At 46.5% G+C, this 15,228-nt stretch overlaps 1 protein-coding gene and 1 long non-coding RNA gene across 3 annotated transcripts in view; one reads left to right on the top strand and one right to left on the bottom strand.

Moving 5' to 3' along the window:
• Positions 1-15,228, bottom strand: part of syngap1b (synaptic Ras GTPase activating protein 1b) — a 149,192-nt gene that overhangs the window by 83,887 nt on the left and 50,077 nt on the right. Inside the window, exon 4 of the mRNA XM_046044302.1 lies at positions 13,899-14,004. Coding sequence (XP_045900258.1) covers positions 13,899-14,004 — 106 coding nt within the window. The remainder of the gene's footprint in view (positions 1-13,898; positions 14,005-15,228) is intronic.
• Positions 1-15,228, top strand: part of LOC123967931 — a 57,092-nt gene that overhangs the window by 39,468 nt on the left and 2,396 nt on the right. The window contains exons 1-2 of one of the 2 annotated variants that reach the window (XR_006824377.1): positions 11,008-11,018; positions 13,929-14,024. This is a non-coding gene — a long non-coding RNA (uncharacterized LOC123967931). Of the gene's footprint in view, positions 1-11,007; positions 11,019-13,928; positions 14,025-15,228 lie in introns of those variants that run through there. The other variant, XR_006824376.1, reaches the window with a different exon arrangement.

The raw sequence follows: 15,228 nt of genomic DNA, 5'->3' as shown, positions 1-15,228 counted from the left end.
CAACTGTCCAATTTTGGTGAGCTCTTGCAAATTGTAGCCTCTTTTTCCTATTTGTAGTGGAGATGAGTGGTACCCGGTGGGGTCTTCTGCTGTTGTAGACCATCCGCCTCAAGGTTGTGCGTGTTGTGGCTTCACAAATGCTTTGCTGCATACCTCGGTTGTAACGAATGGTTATTTCAGTGAAAGTTGCTCTTCTATCAGCTTGAATCAGTCGGCCCATTCTCCTCTGACCTCTAGCATCAACAAGGCATTTTCGCCCACAGGACTGCCGCATACTGGATGTTTTTCCCTTTTCACACCATTCTTTGTAAACCCTAGAAATGGTTGTGCGTGAAAATCCCAGTAACTGAGCAGATTGTGAAATACTCAGACCGGCCCGTCTGGCACCAACAACCATGCCACGCTCAAAATTGCTTAAATCACCTTTCTTTCCCAATCTGACATTCAGTTTGGAGTTCAGGAGATTGTCTTGACCAGGACCACATCCCTAAATGCATTGAAGCAACTGCCATGTGATTGGTTGATTAGATAATTGCATTAATGAGAAATTGAACAGGTGTTCCTAATAATCCTTTAGGTGAGTGTAGACTGGAGCAAGAGTTTCCGAGTGGTGAGTTATTAATCTCTCTAACAAATGTATCTTTCATCCATAAAGTTATAACTGAGCTCTGTCTCTACATCACAGTAACATCTTTATGTCCATTGACTGCCTGGAGGGTAGCTAGTGTTTGGAAGGGAGAGGAGGTGTGTGCTGCAGCTCAGTGTTTTTCCACCGGTGTTTTTGAAGGCGTGTTGGACTAGCCGCTTGGCGAGCGTTATATGGCGCGCATTTCCCTTTCATCCCTGTGACGTCAAAGGGAAGGCTGGACTACAAACGAGCTGTTTTCAGACAGTTAAGAGCAGTGTTTTCTGTGGGAGATGGGAACTCCCTTTGGGGTGGACTTAGGTTTGCAAAGTGAAAAAGCCCTATTCCATGCACAAAAAAGGTATATAACTCAATAAAGGAGAGGGGAAAAGCCAAAAAACATAATACCACCTCTTTAAACTTCGTATAAGTCTCAAAAATCCAGAATCCTTGGGCGCTAATCTCCATGCTATATAATTTATTCTACACATCAAACTGAAGCACTAACAAAAACATAGTGTAACATCTAATTTTGATGAGTCAATATGATGAGACAATAATACTAAAGTAAGAATAATGTAGTCATTTTGTAATATAACACACTGTCAGTAGTTTGCAATCAAACATAAAACAAACACAAGAGAAAGAAAGATTTTTTGTGTAGTTAAGGAAAGTCATTTCCCCTGTCACAATCATGAAATGTTAATTAAGCCTCATATTTACATAAAATGCTTATGCTGCACTGTAATTATCCAGCAAAATTAATGTCTTCATTATACGTTTATTACCTCCTCAACTTTAAAAATGTTTTTTTGGAACATTATAGGTACACATGAGTGAGTGAAAAAGTAAAATGATCTTCATCGCTTGATGTGTTGTAACAGCGGCAAAAAAGTCAAAAAACCTATTGAGGCATTATGTGCTTGACTAATCGTAGATCAACTGTAGAGCTCAATATCTTCCATCTGAGTGTGTTACATCTACTACATCAGGCATCCAGCTGGGCTTGTTGTCAAATGCCTCCATTCATCAATGTCTTGTGAAAATGAATAATGAATAATGAATCAAGGCTGACGTATTAGTGTTGTCACAAACACATGGATGGTTGTTTGGCAGCTGCAGTATCTGCAGTTTAACCTTCTCTCAGAATATGGAAATATTCTGAACTGTCTGAATTTGAATATATTGATGATAGCAATGATAGCAGGGTCATGTCTTTCAATTTAGTGAAAGATGCAATTCATTCATCATTTTGGAAAAGGATGAATGGTCCCAAATGTTTCCAAATGTGCTCAACTTATGCTAGTTTAGTGGTATTTGAAATAAATGAATACTGAATTGAATTAGCCTGAGACTCAAGCTCACATTCTAAAACATGGCTCTAATTAAGGGCTTATTTCAAAATTTCTAAATCCATGATGGACATTTATGGAATTTTGTTATTTTAAGACCCATCATCATCAGGATGTATGTCATAGGCCATACCCTAAAATGTTGCTCTCTCAGAGTGATAAAAAATATTCTGCTGCTATTATTATGAATAGTGAATGAGAATGCATGCTGCTTCTCTATTAGATGTGCTGAAGATTGGTTATCAAAAGTTCAAGTTAATTGCATTGGACCCAAACCTCACAATGGGAGAGATGAGTAGATCAATATACCACTTTCATGTCTGTATGGTAAATATGAAGCTAGTGCAAGTGACTGCTAGCTGGAGTGCAAACAGTCACTTGCACTTCAGGAAGTCACTTGCCCAGCCAAGAAATGGTTTGACATATAGTCCCACATAAACCAACTTTGGTTATATAATTATAAAGTGTTAATAAGTAAGCTTTAGAGGCATTGATGGGAAACATCTACAGGATGTGGAAAGTCTGGAAAACACGGTTGTACAACGTAAAGTGCTAGGAAGGGGACCTCAGGACTACCGTGGTTTGGGTTAACAATGGAGAAATCGGTTCTAAGAGGATACTTTATTCATTCCAGTGTAGGAAGGTAACAACAGTGAATGTGTGTGGTTCTGAAAATAAACAAAGGAAAAATATCCTTGCACCCACTTCACAAATATAACTTGCATTATCTTAAATTTATCTTAAACTAGCATAAATCTAAAATCATACAAACAAATCTGGTGAAACAGCTCACCACTCAGAAGAAGCACACAGATTTTGATTCCTTTGAACAGTGCCAGGCTAGCAATTTCCCCGTTTCCAGTCTTTGTGCTAAACCAAGCTAAGCAGCTGCTGGAGGTAGCTTTAATTTTGGTGTACAGACATGAGCGGGGTATCAATCTCCTCCTCTAATTCTTGGCAATAGAGTAAAATATTATGGCCCAAAATGTCAAAGAATTCCTTTCTATTTTGGGCACAATATCCACTGACTGTACACTTGAACAAATCATAGAGATCATAGGCTTTATTAATTCATTAATTTACTTACTGAGAAGAAATGATCTTTTCCAGGAAGTAATACAGATACTAATATTAAAAACAAGAAACTGCCCAGTACAACCACAGTGTGATGTGTTGGCCAGCAGACAGTACTTTAATTGCGTGATAGAAGTCCAAAATTTATGCCAGTCTAGTTAAAAATAAATAGATGATACAGTATTTTATTACAATGACTGCAAACTGAATTCATATCTGCACTGAACTTTCATCAACTCAGTGTATGTGTATGTCAGTGATTTTATAGGTCATGTAGCTCCCTGTAGACTTCATCTCTAACTGTGGCCTTATGACAACCTCCATTTGCTTTTTTGTTGATCTGATAATTGCTAATTACCTTGGGCCCATTAATCTCTTCTGGCTCTTTGGGCGTAATCACCACAGATGGCCCATAATGGTGTCAGTGTATTATGGCCTGTAGGGTAGCGTACTAACTAATATGCTAGCATACTAACATATTACTACTACTAACAACATAAAATACCAGACATTTACATGGGTAAAATTAAATGGCATTGCTATGTCAGCATTTGTTAAAGGATAGAGGGACCATGTCAACTGATGTGTCAATGCTTGACCACTTTGGCGTCATAGAGCCATTCACATGAAAACTGAGGGAAAAATTTATACTGTTGAATCAGCACAAGTGTTGAGGTGGCAACGGCAGAATCGTAGATGGAGGACGTCACAAGGGAAGCCCTTAAAATAGCCGAGTGAGACGAAAAGGTGGAGGGTGAAGGAAGAGGGAGAAACTCAGCGGGACATTTGTAGAGGGCCCAAAGAAACTGAGTCAGGCAAAACAGACAGTGGACAGCTATCAGATTGTCAGATTTACAAGGAGCAGAGTTTGGCGTTTTCCAAGGAGAGTTTGAGAGGACAATACAGCAATATAAAAGCAGAGACGATAAAGATAAAGTTAAAATCATTAAGAAAGAAAAGCAGGCAAAGATGATTGCAAAAATAAAACTTTTAGATGGATTAAAGAAGAAACAAAGACACAGAAAATTCAAAAGATATGCATGATTTTTAAGATTTCAAATAAATTAAATTCATTTCAAAGCAAGGCTACGGATAAATCACCCAACCCGACAAAAGAATAACAAGTCAAAATCTGGTAGAAAGAAAACAGCTGCCTTAAACTCAGTGGCGTTTTCTCCCAGAAGCCAAGGGAAGCCTTGTTTCTATTTCGTATAGGCTTCGCCCTCTAAGAGCTGTCGCTATTGGGTTCATCCCCGCGCGCATGCGCAGTCCTGAAGATTTCTTTCGCGCCCATGTGCCGTGCACGGGCCTCTCTCAGGTCCGCAAATTAGGTATATAATACCGGCGAGACCAGAGATCTGCTCCCCTTTTTTCTTCAGCGCTGCATAGCAGTCATTTCGGAGAGCAGAGTAGCATCTAAAGAGCAATTTTCCTACTAAAGAGCTTTTCCTATGGCTACTCACCGCTCTACCGTTGAGGTCCGCCGCTCGGAAGGAGTCCGCCTCTGCCCGTCCTGCCACGCCGGCTACATCATGGGGTTTGATCTCCACGCCCGCTGCGAGACCTGCCTCGGTCCCCAGCATGTTGGCCTGGCTCTGACTCCCCGGGCCTCGTGCCCCTACTGCGCACAGCTGCCCGTGGAGGAGAAGCGACGGTGGGTCGACGCCTTCGCGGCCCTGCAGGAGGAGGAGGACGACGATGCTAGCTGGGCTAAGCCAGTTAGCTTCACGGCGGACCTCGCCGGCGGGACTGCTGGCGAGGCAGGGCTCGAGTCCTCTGACTCTGCTCCCTCCATTGCTGGCTCCCCGCCAGGCTCTCCCCTCTTCCCGCTGGAAGACCTGGAGTTTGACTTCGAGTTGGATAAGAAGGCGGCGTCGCTAGCTCCTGCTCCACTTCCACCTTCCAGCTTGCCGTCCTGCAGGGCTCTCTTCCGGGATCTCCCCGACATAATCAAGACGGCTGCTGAGCGCAAGGGCGTGCCGATGCCTGCTGAGCCTCCTGCACCTGCTCCTAGCGCCATGCTCGGCGACATCTACCAGCCAGAGCAAGCGTCCAAACAGGTTCCTGTGTGGCCCCTTTTTCCACCGCTTCAGCCTTTTCTCTCCGAAGCAGGGGCCGAGCCTGGGAAGCTGAAGGCGCCGGTGGCGAGGTACGTCAACTTCACTAAGGTTGAGGGCCTCACTGACCGTGGGTTTCCCTCTGTCCCACCTCTGGAGCCCAGCCTGGCAGCCATCCTGCTGCCTAAAGCCACTTTTTTCGGCAGGAGGAAGCCGACTCCGCCCTCCGCCCGCGACCAGGTGACGGCTCGAGTCACCGACCGCTCCCACCAGTGTGCCGCCCAGGTAGCAGCTGCCATCAACAATATATCGCTGCTGGCCTCGTCCATGTCCTCCGTCACTGCCCAGCCCGACGCGCTTTCCCCCGAGCTTGCCAGCGAGTTTGGGAAAGGCACGGCAGCCATTTTGTCGCTCTCCACAGCGGCGGCGGTCGGCCTGTCCCGGATTATGGCGTGGATGACGATGCTGCAACGCAACATGTAGCTGCACATGTCCGATCTGCCGGAGCAGACCAGGAAGGAGTTGCTGGACGGCCCCATCAGCCCCGATGGGCTGTTTGGGCCGCTCCTCCAGGATGCAATCACACACCTGCAGCAAGCTTCGGACGAGACGGACAAGGTGAAGCGGCACACAGCGTGGAGCAGAGCGTCACCTCAACACCCACGGCGCTCACAGGGCTCCTGGCGTGATCGCCGCGACTCCCGCCCCAGGCCGAGGCGCCCCGCGGCCACTGCTGCGGCTGCGCCTCCGCCAGCTCCAGCCCAGGCCCCCCGGGTTCCCCCGGCGGCCGCTGCTCCCTCTTCACAGCGCTGCCCTGCCGTCAAGAACAGGCGAGCGGCTTGCTCCTGGTCCAACCCCCCCGCCGAGCCTCCCCGCAAACAGCGGAGGTATTTACGGGACGCGGGGGACGTGTGTTTTCTTCCCGGAACAGCCGGACACAACGGCTCTTTTCAGAGCCAACCAAACGTCCATAAAGAGCATGTTCCTAACAGTCAGCCTGCCCCTCTCTCCCCTGAGCTTCCTGCAGCTGATGAAACACACGTCTCCCACACACAAGCAAACTCCGCTGCGCACGCACACGCTGCGTCAGTTGTTGAGCCACTGTTGTCCCTCTCTCATATTATCATGAGTGAAAAACATTCACATCAGATAAACACAACAGCCCACCCACACTCCCTGCCTCTCTGCGGCCTCCCCACCTCTCACCCTTCAGTGTGTGTTAGTGGAGGTTTTTCACCGTGGCACGAGTCTGACACTGAGAATGAGCGGCCCGAGTGTTTCACAGTATCGCCGCCGCAGCCCTTTCAACTCAGCCCTCCCATGGGCCGTGTCGAGCAGCTCTGCAGCTCACACGGCGGCAGAGAGGGCTCTTCTCTGGCTGTCAGAAATATCCACAGAGGCCCCTAAGATTTTTGCTCGCCCGCTTTCAGAGCGTTGCTGCGCGTGGCAAAATCTGCCCATGAACGAGTGGATGGCGAGATTAATAAAGAAAGGTTACACTCTCCAATTCGCCAGCCCCCCTCCTCCTTTCAGCGGGGTGCTGGAGACTGTCATGTCATCGCAGTCAGAGACAACTGCTCTGATGGCAGAAATAACAGAGCTCCTGAGCAAAGGAGCGATTTCAAAAGGGCGAGGAGAACGAGGGTTTTTACTCCCGTTACTTCCTGGTGCCCAAGAAAACGGGCGGAATGAGGCCGATCCTGGATCTCTCCTCCTTCAACAAATGCATAATGAGGAGGCCGTTCCACATGCTCTCAGTCAGGCACGTAATGGAATGTGTACGTTCCGGGGATTGGTTCGCTTTCCATGTGCCCATCATCCCCAGACACAGGAAATTCCTGCGGTTCTCTTTCAGAGGAGCCCAGTTTCAATACAACCGCCTGCCTTTCGGCTATTCTCTGGCCCCGTGCACGTTCTCCAAATGTGTGGAGACAGCGCTGGAGCCACTGCGCAGGTCGGGCGTCAGAGTGTTGTTTTATCTGGACGACTTGATTGTCATGGCATCGTCCAGGGAGAGCTGTGCGCTACACACGATGAAGCTCGTGAAACACCTGTCCTGCCTGGGTTTTGCCATAAACTGGCAGAAGAGCTCTCCTCTCCCCTCCCAGTCAATAATCTATCTGGGAGTGCATCTGGACTCAGCCCACATGAGAGCCAAATTATCTCCAGCCAGGCTGGAAGCTCTCAGCTCTCTGCTTTCACGCATCGCTCCGCACAAAGTGGTAACGGCTTTGTCTGTGATGCGTCTACTGGGCATGATGTCGGCCAGTCACGTGGTGGTCCCTCTGGGTCTCCTCCACATGAGGAAAATACAGAGATGGTTCGGCCGTCTCCGCCTCGATCCCATAAAGCACAAAAGACGCCTGCTGTCCGTCCCCCCTCAGTACAGTCAGACCTGACGTACTGGAAATCCCCTCACGTGCTTTCAGCGGGGGCCCCCCTCGGGAAAGTGACGTCACATGTCAGTGTACACGGACGCGTCTCTCATTGGTTGGGGCGGGATGTGCCATTCTCACGTGGTGGGAGGGAAATGGCCTCAGCCTTCATCTCTCCACATAAACTGCCTGGAGCTGTCCACAGTGCTGAAAGTGCTGAAACACTTTGCTCCACTCCTGAGAGACAAACATGTGCTGGTGAGAACAGACAACATGACAGCCGCGGCTTACATAAACCGTCAGGGCGGCGTCTGCTCGGCTCGGCTACTAGAGATAGCCAGGAGCCTGCTGCTGTGGGCCCACGCGAACCTGCGCTCTATCAGAGCACTCTACATTCCCGGTGTTCAGAACCGAGCCGCGGACCTCATGTCACGCGGCGGTCCGTCTCAGAACGAGTGGAGACTGAATTCCACTCTTACTCAGGAACTGTGGGACAGATTCGGGGAGTCAGAGATAGATCTGTTCGCCTCACGAGAAAACGCACAGTGCGCACTGTGGTTCTCACTGAACGCACGGGACGAGCCGCCACTGGGCGTGGACGCCTTCTCACACAGCCCGTGGCCCAGAATGCTCCTTTATGCTTTTCCCCCGGTTACTCTGATTCCCCGCCTCCTGGCGCGCATTCAGGAGGAGCTCCTAACAGTGATTCTGGTGGCACCAGAACGCACGAGCGCATCATGGTTTCCAGTGATGATTCAGCTGCTGTCGGGGAAACCGTGGCAGCTGCCGTGGCGCAGAGACGCGCTCTCACAGCTGGACGGAGCCATCCTACACTTCCCAGTGATAGGTCAGCGTTTGTGGGCTGTGCCCCTGAACGGGAGCGCCTTGAAAGACTAGGATTGTCCCCTAATGTGGTGCGCACCATCCAAGGCGCTAGGGCTCCCTCCACTACTGCTTCTTATAGGGCAAAGTGGTCCGCTTTTCAGCACTGGTGCGTGGAAAGAGACACGGACCCCGTCTCGTGTCCCTTATCTTTTATCCTGTCCTTCCTCCAGCTGCTGGTGGACAGAAATCTGGCTTTATCCACGGTCAAATCATACGTGGCGGCCATCTCTTCCTGCCACGAGGGCTTTGGAGAGAGATCGGTTTTTGCGCATCCGCTGGTTAAGCGTTTTTTAAGAGGAGTGAGAAGACAGCGGCCTGTCACGCGCCCCTTGGCGCCACAGTGGGATTTACCGCTTGTGCTGCGCGCTCTGAGCAATCCCCCCTTTGAGCCACTGCCGCAAACTTCTCTCAGACTGCTGTCCTTGAAGACAGCCCTCCTTTTGGCACTGACCTCTGCTAAGAGGGTGAGCGATCTGTGCGCTCTCTCAGTCGCTCCATCCTGCCTCGCTATCAGAGCTGACGGGAGCTCCGCCACCTTGAGGCCGAACCCAGCGTTCATGCCCAAGGTTATAACTAGCTCCTTCAGGTCACAGATTATTTCCCTGGAAGGTTTTTTCCCTCCTCCTCATCGAAACGAGGCGGAGGAAGCATCTCATCGTCTCTGCCCGGTGCGCGCGTTGTCTCATTATGTAGAGCGCACGGCTGCCCTCAGAAAAACTCAACAGCTGTTTGTTCACTACAGAGAGCATTCACGAGGCAAGTCTCTGTCAAAACAACGGTTGGCTCATTGGCTGTGTGAGGCCATCACACAGGCGTACGTTGCGGCTGGGGAGGACCCCCCACCCGGCATCCGTGCGCACTCGACAAGAGCCGTGTCCTCCTCCACAGCGCTGTTCAGCGGGATGGCTGTGGAGGATATTTGCACAGCGGCATCATGGGCTTCACCCTGCCCCTTTATCCGCTTCTATTTACGTGATGCATCGGGGTTTTCTCTAACGCACTCGGTACTGAATGTTCTGGAGACCAGGCGCGACGCTGCTGGCTCGGGGCACATTACGCACACATAGGCTTCCCTGTAAAGGAGCCGGTAAGGCTCCTCTTGCCACGGGCTGTTGGGGCTCTTTCTGTCTTAGTTGCGCTCCAGTTGGACTGCCACAATGCGTAACAACCGTCCTTACTGTTCCCTCAACATAAGCCGCAGTGTGCGTCTGTGTGTGCCTGTACTCTGGGCGCTCTCGTGCGCAGCACACACCCCCCGTTGCCGGGATGCGTGTGTGTTGTTCCATCCTCACGCCTGCTCTGCTCGTTGTTGGGACTGGTTACAATGCGTAACTCTCGTTCCAATTTCCTCACAGCAGCAGGTGGGAGGCAGGGAGTGATGCGTTCAGCCATCCTGATCAGACGCTCGCCTTCTATGCCGAAGGTACCTGGTTCGAGACCAGACGGAAACATTGACCTACATTTTGGTCTCTATCATGCATTGTGTGATTAGGGTACTGTGAGCTGGTGTGTTAATGCTTATGACCGCTGGTGGTCCAGTGGGCATTGACTACATCTGGCTTCGCCCTTATCCCAATAGCGACAGCTCTTAGAGGGCGAAGCCTATACGAAATAGAACGTTGGTTACGTATTGTAACCCCAGATTCTATGAGTATAGGCGTAGCCCTCTAAGCTGCGGGCCCGACTGGTCCCACCAGCGTCAGCTGAAGAAAAAAAGCTGACCTCTTGGGAGCAGATCTCTGGTCTCGCCGGTATTATATACCTAATTTGCGGACCTGAGAGAGGCCCGTGCACGGCACATGGGCGCGAAAGAAATCTTCAGGACTGCGCATGCGCGCGGGGATGAACCCAATAGCGACAGCTCTTAGAGGGCTACGCCTATACTCATAGAATCTGGGGTTACAATACGTAACCAACGTTTTTATCTCTATTTATCATTTCAATAAAAATACAAAGTTTATAGTTTCGATAAATATTATAAGCTGTTGCTTTCATCTCTTCCCTATTTCTCCTTGTCTTACAATAAGTGAAACAGCGCCCCTCTAAATGCTACGCGTTGGATGTGTGGTGAAACACTATATTGCACCACCATAGACTGGCCTTCAGTCTCACTACGCGAGGAGGCCAGGCAGAGTTGTCATCCCTTTGTGAAAAAAAATTAAATAATTAACCAATCAGATGAGGCCACTGTCATGCCACTGCCTTACTGTGTGTAATCTGGATGATGCCAAGGGAAGCCAGCCGCTGTCTGGCTTCACGCCAGTCAAATCACAGCACGCGATCAACGTCATTCAGATGAAATAACGGGAGCTGTTAGCAACTTTAGCTGGTGCAGTTATGGAGGGTGGAGATTTGGAGTTTTTAGTTCTAATAAATAGTTTTTCTAAACTACCACTACAGCAGCAACTTAAGATTAAATCTGACGGACGACCAACACAAAAACTGGAGCTGCGCCTGGAGAGGAAAAAGGGGTTTTGGACGTTCAATGAGGAAAACTATATCCGTACAGAGTGGCTAGCTAGTAGTGCCAAACTTCACCTGACTCTGTTGTTGTGGAGGAACTAAAAGCCAGTGGGAAATTCTATAACTTGGTTATTGACCACTTCGCCGCCATGAAAGACAGGGAGAATGGCCTTTCTTTTCAGATAGGGTGATTGAAATGACACCTCCTTCTCTCTCTGAACTTAACTGAACTGCAGCTATTTGTGCAATTTTTGATGTGGTTATATAGTTTGTTTTGCTTTGCTTGCCTGGATTTAGCTGCAAACGAATGAGTCAGTTGAAGTAACCTTATTGTTTTTACTGTGGTTGTGTACACATAGATAATGAGCACCACAGACAGCACCTGCCACAGGGCACTGGACCAGGTTAGACTATCTGAATAATTGTCTATACTCTGTTGGTCTGGTACTCAGTTGTTAGTCTAACATTTGGCCCATGGGCCGTCAGGTCCTGGCAGCAGCTTTCGGTATGTGCATACAGCTGCTATGTTAACTTCATACTCATGATACATCGTTTGAAAGCTAAAGTCCTCATGATTCGACCAATGCAAACAATTTCAAGATACAATCACCACAGCGGGTACAATCAGTGCTTCTGTCAGACCAACAAATACAAGCAAAATTGACACGACTCACCTATGAAGCCTCATAGTAATCCACCGATCGATTATATTCCAACAAAAATGGTCTTGTTACGTTGTCAAAAGTCCAGATGATCCAATCCAGTAAAAACATTCAGTCCAAAACACATTATTCCATCAATAAATCCCCAGGGATTGCTGCTGCATCGTTTCATATTTGCCGGCAGACGTGGCTCGTATGTCATTATAACCGTAATAACGCCGATTTGAATGTAAACAACTACGATAGCTTGTTTTCACATTAGCTGCTGAACTCTAACCTTTCGAGTGACACCAAATCCGAACCAATAAGAGCTCACATGTCCCTTTAACAGCCTACAATAGCCAACGAGAGCCCGCGCTGTAAGGAAGGGCCAGCCCCTATTATTTCGTGGGTAGGCCGAGACAATTGCAAGCAATTGTGCCGATGACTTGGCACTTAGTGTAACAAATAAAATTCGGAAAATATCCAGCTTTAAGTCGAAAGTTCATGATCTACCAGCAACGGAGCGATGCAGCAGCAGCAGCCTGCCGCCAAGGGGCGGTGCTGTTTTAGAAAAAATACGCTGAGACATACACTTGTGTGAAAATCTGTGTAAAATAGTCATTTTTCATGGTATTGGTATGAAATGTAAACTAGGACTAGGCAATGCTTTATCCTGTGGCCCTACATTTCCAGTCCCAGCTATAGTTGTCTGCATGCATTTGTTAGCAAGCATTTTCAAGCGGAAACAAAAAATAGATTAGTTTTAGTGTGTTTAAACTTACATTAATCAATTCCAGTAGCACTTACAATCATTCTTTTGGGTTAGACACTCCAGAGTGTTATCTTTCAGAGAAGTCCAAAACCATACATATACTCCAAATGGTTCAAGAACTACATTCAATTTACTTTGGATCTGCCTTGAATAGGCGTTTTACATGAATTTTACAGGAATGTTAAGAGGTTAAGAATTATGTAGGCCTATTTGATACATGCACCACTGCTACTATGCAAATGTCTTCAGTCATCTTCTGATTGAGCTTGTGAATGCTTCTTTCATTCTCTGCACTATAAGCAGCGGTCTGTGTATGCTATTTGGGGTGAGAGAGAATTATTGAGTGAATGAGAGAGAGAGCGTACCTCTCGGTAAATGCAACTTTCAGCGTGTGTATTGAAAACAGATAGTGTGCATCTTTAAAGTATGATTCAGTTTTGTGTAAAATTATACCCTGCACTGTAATAGCACAATGCATTAGATAATTGCCCTCCAAAAAGGACATCCCCTCTCACTTGGCTTCCCCCCAAATTTACCCCACCCCACGCAATTGCTTAAACTAGGGAAGCTCCGAATGTTCAGCCACCAGAATTAATCGGCCGAAAATAGCAAAAAAAGCACTTAAGCCTAATAAGTCAAAAGATCAAAGAAATTTTACCGAACAATTATGATGCATTTTAAAGTGTCTGAGAAAGACAAAAATCGCCGTTTGCAGACACAGTACTGTTGAATTGTCTCCTAGGACATCCACTGTGGCTGACTTCTTAGAAAAGGCAACAAACAGTCTGACCCCTGTTTGTCATTCGTTTATGAGAAGGAAATTAAGCTAGCCGCACCTAAATCTGGAGTGCACACATATTCAAGCTTTTATGGTAAATATGGTAAATATGGTAAACCACTGAACAAGTGCGAGCTGACAGGCAGGTTAGCGACTTTATCCTGTTATTTTCTCTCTTTACAAAGACAAGTGTTGCAGTATGAGAGTCCTACCTGAAGAGAGGCTATGAAGTCTTCATGTTACACAAAACGAGAACCACATACAACATTATTTATCAAATTGGGTTGGACTTGATGAATTTAGCGCAGTTTTGTTCGGTATTCTGCTAATTTTTTCATTATATTCGGCTTCAGCCAAGAATTTTAATTTTGGTGCATCCCTACCTTAAACCCTGATCAGATGGGATGCGTTTATCTCCGCTCATATTCAGTGTGCTGCTGTGAGCATTGCTAACAGCCGAGCGAGTAATGGCTCAAAGGATGCAAAGAGCTTTACATTATTGTTGTTGCTATGCAACAATCCTATTATTATAAGCAAGTTAAGCTAAAGTAATACAGGTGACAATGATTTTGAAAATCAAAACAGACAAGAAGGAAAAGAAGTTGAATAAGGTTGAGACCCATCACCCAAAAATTGTTCCATAAAGTCAGGCCCATACAGGCTGGCATTTGGGCTGTCCTTGAGGTATTTAATTGGATTTGATCCTATTTTATTTAATTTTTAAAAAGTGAAAATTGAAAACAACAAAATATATAAATAATAATGTTGGATAGACCTCAATTAAGACATCACTTAAAGCTGCTGCTTAAATGTATGAAGAGCTTACAATGACAATAAAGAGATTCTGATTCTGATAAAGGTTTGTCTGCTCACCCATCTCGGGATGGTGCCTTCCTTCAACAGGAACGCTGACTGTCCGCCGCAGTAGCTTGTTCCTGTGAGACTCTGAGCGCCTCTCGCGCATCAGCAAAGGGTGTACCTGTACAGAGAGAGCACAAGGTCAGTACACAAACACACACTCGTATTGTACTGCATCCTGACGTTCTGTGCAACTGCACCATTTTGTTGACATTGGGCTTGATGAATAATCACAATACAATTACACTGACAGTTGTAGAGAACAGCTATGGCTAAATTTACCCCATTTTATGGCAAGAAAACAGTTTTTTAAAGAATGATTAAAATGGCTGATAACAAACAGACAAACACATGAAAAATATATGTATAATAGGTGCCAGTAAGGATCCCTGAAATCATGAAGAAACTAGTAAACCTTTGATTAAAGCAATTACCAACAGCAACCTACTAGATCAAATTTATCCAAGAAATATATTCAAGGTTAATATGGGGTCAAATGCAACCCACAGGCTACCAGTTACAACATATTCTTCAAGTCTTAGAACATCATTCAACAAAAGTAAAAGCAAGAATGGCTTATCTGGTAAGAGGCAATGCTAGAATTCAAAACATTCTAAGATCCTCCACAGCAAGAAAAAATAAAAAATATATATATAGAAAAAATAAACCACATTTCACAGCTCCGCTACATTTGGCCCCACAGTCCCCGAATTCATAAAAGTGATACTTGAGGGGAAATAAATGAGAGAATGCGCCACACTAATCAGAAACTTTTGAAACATCACAGTTACACTGAGAAAATACAGAGTATACTTGAAAGTACAGCCCTATAAATCTTGACTGAACACCAAAGCTAGTATGTTGTTGGCACTGGGCCCCAGAACACCAAAAAATACACAAAGAAAAAGGGGCACTGCAGAAACTCATGATGAGTTTCCTTTCAAAATAACACAGAGTGATGCATTGATAGGTGAAAGTTGGGCTGTTGTATTAGACTGCATTAGTTTTAGTTTAGTTTTCTAGGGGTACCCAATAAACTGGCAACTTCTAGTTTCTTGTTAGCTGATCGGTTTTATGGCCAGTAAATCTTGCTCTTATCAACGCAATTTTCAACAGCTGTAGGCAGCTGTTTTCAGCAAACAAGCCCAAATAATCCCAGTGTACCCTACCTGCCCAGTACTAAATGGCAGTAGATGATACTGAATAAAGTTGAATATGTAGCAATTTAAGGACCCATTATTTTTAGAGACAAAAGCAGAGCTAAATATTGGAATTAGTTTAGTCAGGTGAAAAAAAAGCATGACAAAAAATGCATGTAAATGTTGCTCCATGTCTGTTTGACGTT

The sequence above is a fragment of the Micropterus dolomieu genome, linkage group LG03 (genome assembly GCF_021292245.1).
Source record: "Micropterus dolomieu isolate WLL.071019.BEF.003 ecotype Adirondacks linkage group LG03, ASM2129224v1, whole genome shotgun sequence".
Taxonomy (NCBI): domain Eukaryota; kingdom Metazoa; phylum Chordata; class Actinopteri; order Centrarchiformes; family Centrarchidae; genus Micropterus; species Micropterus dolomieu.
The sequence above is the reverse complement of the archived record's forward strand: the minus strand, read 5'-3'. Positions and strand labels throughout refer to the sequence as shown.